At 40.3% G+C, this 12,070-nt stretch overlaps 1 protein-coding gene across 3 annotated transcripts in view; it reads left to right on the plus strand.

Annotated features, from left to right (window-relative positions):
• Nucleotides 1-12,070, plus strand: part of LOC148032301 (uncharacterized) — a 79,940-nt gene that overhangs the window by 63,183 nt on the left and 4,687 nt on the right. For all 3 annotated transcript variants that reach the window (XM_087682950.1, XM_087682952.1, XM_087682951.1), the window contains exons 4-6: nucleotides 499-771; nucleotides 892-994; nucleotides 1,821-1,939. In XM_087682950.1, the coding sequence (XP_087539076.1) occupies nucleotides 499-771; nucleotides 892-994; nucleotides 1,821-1,939 (495 nt within the window). The remainder of the gene's footprint in view (nucleotides 1-498; nucleotides 772-891; nucleotides 995-1,820; nucleotides 1,940-12,070) is intronic.

The raw sequence follows: 12,070 nt of genomic DNA on the forward strand, positions 1-12,070 counted from the left end.
CTCAAATCTATCTAGATATGATATATCCACTATCGTCGATGATCTAAAGAGTCACTTTGCATTATCCAACTTTGAGGGAAAACAACTGCAAATCTGAGAGAAAACATATTCAAATAGTGTGGATAGGAAAGGAAAAGGATTAGGCATGTTGGGTCTCATTGCTTGAGGATGCTGGTAACATGCTAGCCGTGACCTGAAGAATACGTAGCTGAATGTGATGTAGATGAATGCCTGTTTTTTTCTTTATGGACGTGTTTTCAAAATGACCTTTGCTAAACAATGTGTAGAAGTTACTATGTGAATCTTTTACCTACCAGCTGTTCAGAAACATTTTATACCATCCACCATAGATCTAAGCTGGTGATGGGCTGCGTTTGTGTGTGTGTGTGTGTGTGTGTGTGTGTGTGTTGCCTGGGGGAGGGGTTGTGCAAGTGTTTGGGTCAATCAAACGAGGTGGCTTTGTGGGCATAACATTTTCTTTGTCTTATTATTTTGCAGCTTCTAAAGCCAGCTTTCACAATACTGGTCAACAAAGAGTTGCAAAGCATTCTTCTATTGATAAGGGGTACACACAGTGTAAAAGATACACTCACAGCAGTTACTGGAGCTGTTGTTCCTTTCCACCACACAGTCCTTGATGAAGGAGGTGTTAGTAACCTTGTTCTTGGTTATGCACACTGTGGTATGGTTGCAGCTGCAAGGTGGATTGCACAACTTGCCACACCAATTTTGTTACAGGCCCTAGTCAACTACCCCAGTTATAAGATAAAGGTTTGAATTGCCTCTATACAATGTGGCTATGACTGATTTGATGATTAAATTTGCATGCTGAATGTGACTATGGCTGATGAGATGATTAAATTTACATGCTGAATCTTTTATTTGTGGCAGGTTGTTGGTCATTCCTTGGGAGGGGGAACGGCTGCATTGCTTACATATATTCTTCGGGAAAAGAAAGAATTTTCATCTGTCTGTTGTATTTGTTTTGCACCTGGTATGTCTCATAATTCAGAATTTCAGTGCTGGGTGTGTTTTCTTTTTGTTTTACTAGTAGTTCTTTCTTATTCATAACGATGATGGTGTTTTTCTTTACCAGTAGTTCTTTCTTATTCATAACGATGGATGATGTTTTTCTTTATGTCAAAAGTCTATCTAAATATTTTGTACTATTGTCTAACCTATTTGGCTTGTCTCATAATCCTGTAATGAAGGCCTCATTCTGGGATTGGGAACTGAGTGCACTCCTTATATCTCACAACATGTCAGACCTTTAGTAGACATAGAACATGATTTCTTAGGCTTCCCATTTTGAATGGTGATTCAAGAACCTTGGTCCAGTGGATACCATCATCTGTGCTAGAATTTCCTTTGAGATTAGGGCTAGAGTACTTTTAGTCCTTGTGCGTTTCACTTGTCCCATGAGGAGCTCTTAGCCGGTGTCCAGAAATGGACACAGTTGTGTGCATGTGCTCAATCACAATAGTCAATGGCTGTATTTTAGTAAAATATCTTAGTAGGACGTGCATGCGTGTGCACATATCATACTGAATTTGTAAAATAGTCAATCCTCAAAGCATTTTAGGAGGGTATACTACTTCCTTTTCATTGGTACCAAAGCCTTTGTGTTAGTTTTCAATATCCAAAGTCCGACAACAACTTGGCATTTTTCTCTTTTCTCAAGTCACATTGTTCAAGTTTGGAGGATCTGGAATTTAGAAGGTTGCTTTCATCCTGTTAACATTTCTGATATTTGGAAGAAATGGGTTTACAAAAGGTTTGTGAGTACTCTGCTTTTAAATACATGGTTTGGGTGGTTTCAGCTGCTTGCATGACATGGGAGCTTGCAGAATCTGGCAAAGGATTTATAACTTCGGTAATCAATGGGTCAGATCTAGTGCCTACTTTCTCGGCCGCATCTATTGACGATCTTCGAAGTGAGGTATGCTCTAAGCAAGCATAGCAGCTTTGGTATAGTTTTTTTTGCAACGCATGTGATCAGCTAGCTTTATGATAGATGAAAATTAAACAGTGCTAGTTACTCATGTTAGCTGCATAATCTAGTGGAGTAAAGTCATGAGTTCATTTTAAATAACTGAAGGCATGGTGGCATTGCAGCAGTTATGTGGTTAACTGAAAGAATCTATTTCTACTATCTAGAATTTGAAAATCATGATTAATACAAAGCTGTGCAATGAGCCACTGACCACTCCTTTTTGTGACCATGAGCCAAGGTCTTGATGCACACCTAGCATTGATGTTTGACTAGTTACTTTAAAATGTCCATGCTGGGAGTATTGCATGTTTGAAGAAAGAGGCTGGCTTTTTTTGATCTTCATCTGTATCTAGAGCCACAATTTGGATGCTGACATAATGTCAAGGTATCCTCCAAGCTCAGCGATACTAAAGAAGCCGTAAAAAAACACCTAATAGCATCCTGTGCCCTCAGTGGTTGATATCATGCTTGATAATACTCAGAATGAGGATTGTATGTCCTGACCATGTGTTTGCACATTGATGCCTAACCATTGGACTTATCTAGTTTTGGATAGGCATACATTGACACCCAATTTGCCCTAAAATGTTGGTGCCTCTTGCGGTATTTCTTTTCACATTAATTCCAGAACCTTGTTGTACAATTGAGATTTGAGTGGAGTCCCTAAAAAGTGTCAATCCTTGTCTCGAACTCTAGAGATATGCTTTGGAGTCCCCACTTCCTCCTTTGAGCAAGCCAATTCTCCTACAACATTTGGAATATCTTGCTATTCTTAGTAACCAACAATCATAAAATCCATTTTGTCTCTGGATTTCACGGTAAGGGGAAGCTTAAGTTGAATCCTCTTTTGTTGTGTGGGAATCAGCCCTCCTGTAGACCTTTAGAATCTCACCTATTCTATTGTCCATTGACTAAATTTGCATCAACCACCTTCCTCAATCAGTAAGGCATGCATGCACACATCCCACTACAACTAGACCTTGCTGGTTTCAAATTGAGATTAGCAAATCCCCAATGAGGAACACATTATGTTCACATCCGAGGCTCAAATCTCCAATTTTCATTGCGAAATTGCAGATGCATTTGAGCAAGATGAGAGAGAAATCTCTAAATTTCAGCTCTAAAACAGTGACTAGTATCATCTTCGAGCCTAAAATAGTGGCCAGCATCATTAATTCTTAATTTGCTCCTTGTTTTTGTATGCTCAAGGAGCCAAATTGAGTTTTCAACAATTGCATGCAGGTTACCCTAGCTGTAGGTGACCAAGTCTCTTTAAACTTGTTGTTAATCTTGAGATTTGCAGCAACAATTCTTCACGCATGGCTGAGATTTATTGGCATGTATTTCAAGGCAGCCATGCAAACCCCAATTATCACTGCAATAGGTTTGAAACAGCAAATCAAGGTTGAGAAAATTCAGATTTGCAGAGGAAGAAGAGTTGAACAGTGGATTAGAGAGAACTCTCAAACTTTCTTGTGAGAGAGCACAGCAATTGTCCTTTGTTTCCAGCCCCAGAAAGTAATGTAAGTCAAGTTTCCTTGCTGAAATTAGGGCTTTTTTGTTGTCTAATGCTCTGAAATTAGGTTTAATAGTTGATTGCTCTAGAATGTGCATTAGCTGCTGTGCAGTGTCCAAAAATTGCATGGCCCAAAGACCAAATTAGAATATGGGAGAGGGAGAGAAATAAAGAAAGTCTTATTATCGTCCATGGGAGGCTGCACTCAATCTATGGGACATAGACGCTTCCATTTACATTCCACTTTGGGTCATCGCCACCCACCCACCCACCCACCCCCCTTCTCCAAAACACACACATACACACAGAGAAAGATCTATTAACGTCTCTAGAAGGCCAGAATGGCCTATGAGACCATAACTAATACAAATGGTATCATAATCTCTTATCAAAGAAGAAAACAGAATTATGTCTAGGTCTACATGATAAATTGAAATGGAAAATGAAAAATATGGAAAATTGAAAAACCGAAAAGAGTATAGAGTCTCTCTCTCTTAGTGTATGGAATCCACCAAGACTTTGCAAGCTACCTCCCATTGAGTCATTGTTGTAATCTTTGTATGTAACGAGCAATTGTGACTCGAATGTATTGCATATGAGCATGCCTACGTTGCCAAGAAGGTACCCTAGGGCATCATGCTTTGCATAATGCTGTAGCTTTGTCTATTGGGATACCCACTTGATGATGTCTCTCGATGGCGTGTGCGAGTAGGAGATGTATGTAAGGTGGCAGTGGCCAGGGGGTTAGCTATATTGAAAAAGTCTGTAATTGCTCTTTGGAGGGGTAGATGTGACTGAGGTTGCCTCCGATTCCGTAACAATGCTGCGCTGCACCATTGGAGCTCCAATAAGAAAAGGCCCAGACATCTCTGGTTCTTATAGTTCATCACCCGTCTCAATGGTCCAAAACCCTTCTTAAAGAGGCAATAGTAGTGGCCTCGAATGTCATAGTATACAATGCATCTACAAATGTAGTGTTCCTTTGTCTCTGGCTCCCATCCATAAAATTGGCACATCCTCTCATTTGCTGCAGCATAGCTCCATCGATGTGGCTCAATCATCAGCTGATGTGATGAGGTGCGGATCTGTCTAATAGCAACTCGAAGCCCGTGAGAAAGTTGAGCATCCATATATCTCGGCCTCACTATGAAACCATCATGGGAAATCTGCAAGAAGTGACACTGGTATTTTGCCATCTTCGTGCCTAATGGAAAAGGGGGCTTGGACCAAGTCCTCTCTGTCTCCACTTTAGTGAGGTATGCTCTGATCACTATACTCAACTTTGAACGGTTGAGACTCAAAGTGGGACAACCAAGTCAAGGTTGTAATCGAATGGTTGCAATCTATCTATTCATGCCATGCAAGTTCAGCCACATGCTTATATGTGCATACCAACACTATCTATCTCCCTTTGTTGCAAGCTGTCTTGAAGGCTCCAGAGCCAACCTAGGGTTTCGGTTTTTCGGGAGCTGTCATATCCTTTGGATGAAGGTGATTGCTTGGAATAGTGCCTTCACTACCATGGGTGTTGCACCCAACTCTGCTCGGATGATTTCTTGTGGTATTGAGGCTTTCGCTCTTATCATACGTGCTATCATCATGACTAGCGATCTCTCCATATGTTCTCGGCCATCATAATGTTGTGCTTCAGGTCCGTTACAGTCCATGAGAGGCGCCCATCTAGTATGATAAAGGCTTGGGCCCCAAATGGTTGCTCCATAGAGTAGTGTGGGCATAACTAAATTGTAAAAGAGCCACAATTTGGTACAGGGCTCCTAGAATTGTATGTGTGCACAGTGTCGCTCTAGAGTACCCAAAGATACATATGCCTGTGCAAGCCTAGCTTGTGAAGTCTCCCTCCATGAAAACTGGGGTCTTTGGAAAGTGACCCCAAGGTATACATAGTATTTGACCATTTTCATAGACTGACCGTCATACATAAAGTGATGCTTTGAGCATGTCGCCCAAGTTGCCAAGTTGTTAAAGACTATAATTTTAGTATGTCTAAGATTAACCTTGAGGCCTTTCTCTCCACAAAACACATGCAATGCATCTAGATGTTGTTGTAGCCCTTTAGGTGAATTTGAGATGAGCACAATATTGTCTGTATATAGCAAAATTGGTCTTAATACCCTAGTCAAGCTGGCTCCTATATCACCCCATCTTTGTATATAATTTGAAATCTCGTCTATGTACAATACAAACATAAAAGGAGAGAGCGCACAACCTTGCTTTACACCAATCGTGCCATTGAAGCTTGAAGATTTGGTAAAAGGGGAATATTCCCCACTCTACGAACGGGCATGGAAGAGTTGTCACCAATGGTGATTGAAAAAACCTTGGAATGAAGATCCTGAAGCCAATCCTATCAATAGGCCATATGAAAAGTGGCCCCACTATCAACTATCCATAGCTTCTTCTCAGCGGAGGAAGGAAGGATTGTATCCTTGACCTCAAATAGATGCATAAAAATTTAGTAGTAGTAGGGATGGCCTTCAAGTCCTTGGAACCATCATGTGGCTTGAAATGGGTTACTTTTGCCAACACTTCTTCTTTGGACGAGTGCCCTTTCCACCAATATGGATACTTGGGCTTAGACCTCTTCTCATTGAAGCCAACCTTCCTTCTTGGGAAGAGCGGTAATTCCTTGATTAAGCACTTAACTACAGCAATCAACAAATGAATATAACTTGAAATGCACAAATTAGTTTAATAATCTTGGACATTGGATATCTTATTGGCCCCAAAACTGGTGCTCCTTTTGATATTTCTTTAACTTGATTGCTAATGGAATGAGTACAAGCTAAGATTAACAATCCCCTTTACTGTTCCGAAAAGCCTCTTTGCTATAGCAATAATCAACAATCAATTCAGGCTAATTGTCCCTTGATTTTTCACCCAAGACTTGCACAAATGGAACCACCAACTGACCAAATGTTGCCCCAAATTACAACGAATGGGCTGGCATTTGAATTCCCTGATAGTTATACAAATTTCAGGTGCTGAATTCAGAGTATGATGCCTTCACCAATAGACACAGGTCCCGAGGTGGTTGTCAAACCTTAATTTCTACATAAATTTAGGATCTATGGTAGAGATCTCTTTGCTGTCAACCAAATTTGTTTGAGATCTGCTCAAAATGGACGAGAAATGTTGAGATCTCTTGAGAATGGTTGCAGAATGTGAGAGAAAGCCAAGATGAGAGAGAAATCTGATTTCCTTCACGAGAAAACCCTAAATTCTGCCTTCTACCTGCTCCAGCATGCAATCAATGCAGTCATCTACTATTAGGCACCTCCAAAATGTTGTCACTTGATCAACAATGTTGTTGCCAATCCTTGGAAGGTGACTCCCTACTGTCCCCTCCTTGTTGAGGCCCCCAGATGGTTGTCTTCTGCAGCAAATTGCTGTTCTTTGATTAGAAAATGGGCCAAAACCTCTCTCTCTTCCTCTCCCAAGCTGTAAATTGATTGAATAGCTGAGATCCAGGCCTGAAAAACGTTTTCTCAGTTTGTATGGGCATTTTTGCTAAGTGGCAGTCTTCTAAATCTATTTTTCAGCGTTATCCAGCCATTTAATTAATTTTTAAAAGTAAAAAATCTTGAAAATTAATTTCAGCCCTTCTGACTCTGCCCATAAATTAAATGTGACCATCCATAATTAAATTGGCCAGGCCATTTGCAACTTGGAGTGGTCCCTAACCTTTGTTGACCCTTATTTGTCAAATAATTGTCCTAGGATCAAAAGTGACACCAATTGACCCCTAAAGCCCAATTGGTGTAACTTATCATAACTTTTGTCTTTGACACCCACTACATCCTTAAGGTCCTTGGCTTGTTACTATGAAAGAATTGCCATGTGCATCACATGTGCTAAATGACCTTGCACATTTGATTAATAATTGAATGAATCAAATGTTATTAGCAATATTAAAGCATCTCAAAATTTCATGTCCTCGTGATAGACCTCCCACTTGAAATCCCTACAATCATCCTCGATTGCATTGCATTGTGCCAAACGAAAAGCATACTGCACTAGAATTTCCATAAGGCATCACAATCACAACATTGGCTACTGTTGTCTAACCATGCCACATGCCCCAAACCTTGCTGAAAATTTCCAGCCAGCATAAACATTAGAAAATATTGGGAATTAGCTAAGGACTGTTGCTAGAAACCCATTGGATCCATCCATAACTCATGTTTCTCAATCGTTCTGACTATCAACCATAGAAAAGCATTAATTCAGCATAAACCATGATTGAAATTATCAATGGCATTTACCAACATGCTACTATCCATGGAACCAACTCTAAACCATCGAAAACTGAGTATAATCGGATCATTTGTTGATTTGAGAACTGATCACAAATTGCTGCAAATGTGACCTCAAACTAATCACAAACTGATTGTAAAAATTGACAAGCAATCGATGCAAAAATTGATGCAAAACTGATGCCAAAAGTGACCATAAATGGTTCTCAAATTGATCAAAAATTGAGCTGAAACTTATAAGAATTTGATCTTAAGATTGAGGCAACACTCATGCCCAACTCATCATGAACTGATCCAAAAGTACTAGTCTCAGAGCCGTGGTAACAACCATACTCATTTGCATACATCTCAGAGTGACTAGTACATTGAGCAATGATCCCATGGTAGACTAATTGCCAGCATAGTACCTTGGATGCATGCTGAATACTTCCGAGGTCCACTACATATGAGAGTTGTCCACAACTAGAGGAGTGGAAGTGCTACCTCCATCTTGAGCATCGGGCAATGCTCTGGGTCCTTGCTCTATTGAACTTGACTAAGCCTGAACCAAAGTTGGCTCTAACTTACAGGCATCTTGGTAAAGTTGCAACAACTGAGGATGGTTTGTCAAGCCATCCTCTTCCATCCACTTTGCATCTATTGGTGAAACAATGTTGAAGGTTCACCAAGAAGCATATGAAAACTTTACGTCTAACGTTACTTGCCTTAAACTTCCACTAGGCTGTAGACCTTTCTTCTCCTTATGCATTGCGATGCATTATACTTTTGGATTGTTGCAATTCCAACTTGACTAATATGCAATATTGGATCGAAATGACTAGTCCCTGATCTATACCTGACATGCTAGGGGCATCGGAAGCATTAGGAAACATTCTTGTTTGCATACTTTGGATCATTACAATGCGATTGTACACGGGAATTTGCATACTACTGGCCATATCAATATACATTTTTCCATACATTGCATGCATTATTAGCTGCATTTTTTCTCATGACCAACACTATACAAAGCATTTGCATGACCAACATCAATACTATGAGCCCCATAAGTATTCCGGGATGCAGATGCATTACTAAACATGCTACTTTGTGCTCGGAGTATCACGCTAGTGCTGCTTTATATAGGGTTTTGCACATTTCCAGCCTTACCCGAATACATTGGGTCTTGCACACCATGCATTGGCTGTTGCATACCATAGGGATTTGTGCTATACATTCTTGTATGCGGTCCTGTCCAACCATAGTATGAAAAATCATATTATCACCAAAGTATCTTGGTTGCCCCATCATAGCATGCATACCCGGCTATCCAAAATCCATTGGATTGGCGCATCCATGATGGCCTTGGATTCCTTGCCATGTAGGTACCAACTATTTTACTTCATTGGCCTCTTTGGGAGCTTCAAATGAAGGCTTTGGCATTTCCTTTGATGCACCTTGCTGTCTCGAAGGTATAGAAGATGACTTCTTCTTCTTGCCTTTGATGTCCTTGTTCATTGTATTCAAAAATTGGGTGAACTGAGGATCCTTTGCCAATTCAACAAAGAGATTTGCAGTTGTCCTCATCAGATTCTTGAATTGATCATCAATTTCGTCTTCACTTTGCTGGTCATCAACTTCATTATCCCTTAAAATAAAAGCCTTTGCATCTTGCCCAACAACAATGTTTTCAACTTGCTGTCCATGGTCTGAACCTTGTCTAAGATCAAGCATTGCATTTTCTTCATTCCTATGTGAATGTTCATACTGTGAGGCAATGTCTTTGCTTAATTCCATCTCATTGGATGAAGACATATTGTTGTAATTTCTAAGCTGAGAACAAAAATCAACACTAGCACAAAGGCTTGGCTTGCAATCAAGTGCTTTTGGCCCACCAAATCTAGGGATTGAGTGATATCTCGGCAATGGAATCATGAAACCGGCCTTTCTTCTTGGAAAGGGCAGTAATTCCTTGATTAAGCACTTAACTACAACAATTAGCAAATGAATATATCTTGAAACACACAAATTACCTTAATAATCTTGGACATTGGACACTATGTTGGTCCCAAAATAGGTGCTCCTTTTGTTTTTTTTTAACTTGATTGCTAATGGAATGAGTACAAGCTAAGATTAACAATCTCCTTTGCTGTTTCAAAAATCCTCTTTGTTGTAGCAACAATCAACAATCAATTCGGGCCAATTGCCCCTTGATTTTTCACCTAGGACTCACAAATTGAACAACCAATTGACCAAATGTTGCCCCAAATTTCAATGAATGGGTTGGCATTTGAATTTCCTGACAATTATACAAATTTTAGGTGTTGAATTTAGTGTATGATGCCGTCACCAATTGGCATGGGTCCCGAGCTGGTTGTTAGACCTTAATTTCTACAGAAATTTAGGGTCAACAGAGGTCTCTCTGTTGTCCACCAAATTTGTTTGAGATTTGCTCAAAATGATTGAGAAATGCTGAGATCTCTTGAGAATGGGTTGTAGAAAGTGAGAGAAAGCCAAGATGAGAGAGAAATATGATTTTCCTTGCGAGAAAAGCCTAAATTTTGCCTTCTTGCTCCAACATGCATTCATTGCAGTCATCTACTGTTAGGCACCTCCAAAATGTTGTCACTTGATCAACAATGTTGTTGCCAGTCCTTGGAAGGTGACTCCCTGCTGTTCCCTCCTTGTTGAGGTCCCCAAATGGTTGTCTTCTGCTGCAAATTGTTCTCTTATCGGAAAATGGGCCGAAACCTCTTTCTCTTCCTCTCCCAAGCTGTAAATTGACTGGATGGTTGAGATCCAGGCCCCAAAAACGTTTTCTTAGTTTGTATGGGCATCTTTGCCAAGTGGCAGCCTTCTAAACCTATTTTCAGCATTATCCAACCATTTAATTAATTTTTAAAAGTAAATAATCTTAAAAATTAATTTCAGCCCTTTTGACCCTTCCCATAAATTAAATGTGTCCATCCATTATTAAATTGGCTAGGCCATTTGCAACTTGGAGTGGTCCCCAACCTTTGTTGCGACCTTTAGATTGGCATTAATTAATTAAATAATGCCAGTCCCTAGTGTCACCACTGACACTTATTGGTCAAATAATTGTCCTAGGGTCAAAAGTGACGCTAAATGGATCCCCAAAGCCCAATTGGCATAACTTATCATAACTTTTGCTTGACATCTATTGCATCCTCAGGGTCTTGGGCGTGTTATGATGAAAGAACTGCCATGTGCATCACATGTGCTAAATGACCTTGCACATTTGATTAATAATTGGATCGAATGTTATTAGCAAGATTAAAGCATCTCAAAATTTCACGTCCCCATGACACTAATCCTGATTTTTTATTGCTGTTGTTTTTTGTCTTCTTATTCCCCTTCTTGTCTTTCTTCTTGCACTTGTGATAAAAGCTTTGGTAGAGGTAGATTTAGTGGCTGATATCTCTTTGAAACACTCGTTATGCCCCGAGACAAGGACGCCCAAAGTCTCTCGCACTCTTGATATAAATAGACTAGTGTAGAAAACATCATACTTAGGAGATGGTAGTTGGGTAAGAAGAACCATTGCCATATCCTTCAAAGATATTGTTTGTCCAAGCAATGCAAGCTCATCCCTCATATCCTCTATTTTGTTGGTCCTCCATATAAGGAGAGTCAATGCAAGCTCATCCTTCATATCCTTTTTTTTGTTGGTCCTTCATAGAAGGAGAGTCATCAATTGAGAGCATGTGAATCTTCTTTTCCAAGTTGATATGGTGGGCAAAAGTCTTGCGATGGTAGAGAGAAGAGCTTGTCCACATTTCCACCATTGTCTTTAACTTGCACACATGAACAGGGATAGAATCTCATAGGCTCATGAAGAGAAAGGACCAGGCTCGGGAGTTGGGCCTATCCTAGAGGGTTGCATGATCCATGGATGAACCAATAGCAGGATGCTCCATGGGCCGACGATTAGGGGTAGTCACAAAGGTCCAATTATCAAATTAGTCAAGAATACACTTCACTTTGGAAGACCAAAGGGAGTAATTATATCCATCCAAATGATTTTTTTTGGATAGAGTAGGAAGAACAAGCGCTAGTACGAAGGGTGCCATCACAAGCATCTTAGGGCTAGAAGAACGGGCCCTATGGGAGACATGGGGGGGGGGGGGTGGGGGGTGGGGCAATTTCTGCTCCCATTTGGGCGACCTATCACGTGATGATTCCCATGCACCTTTGATCTTCACAATAATCTCGATGCCTATTAGAGAGTATGAATAGATGACTCATCAGAGTCATCAAAGCCTTGGAACTGGCGATAATCTATGTCTC

The sequence above is a fragment of the Lygodium microphyllum genome, chromosome 8, assembly GCF_053477565.2.
Source record: "Lygodium microphyllum isolate KBCC chromosome 8, Lygodium_microphyllum_v1.1.10, whole genome shotgun sequence".
NCBI classification, from domain to species: domain Eukaryota; kingdom Viridiplantae; phylum Streptophyta; class Polypodiopsida; order Schizaeales; family Lygodiaceae; genus Lygodium; species Lygodium microphyllum.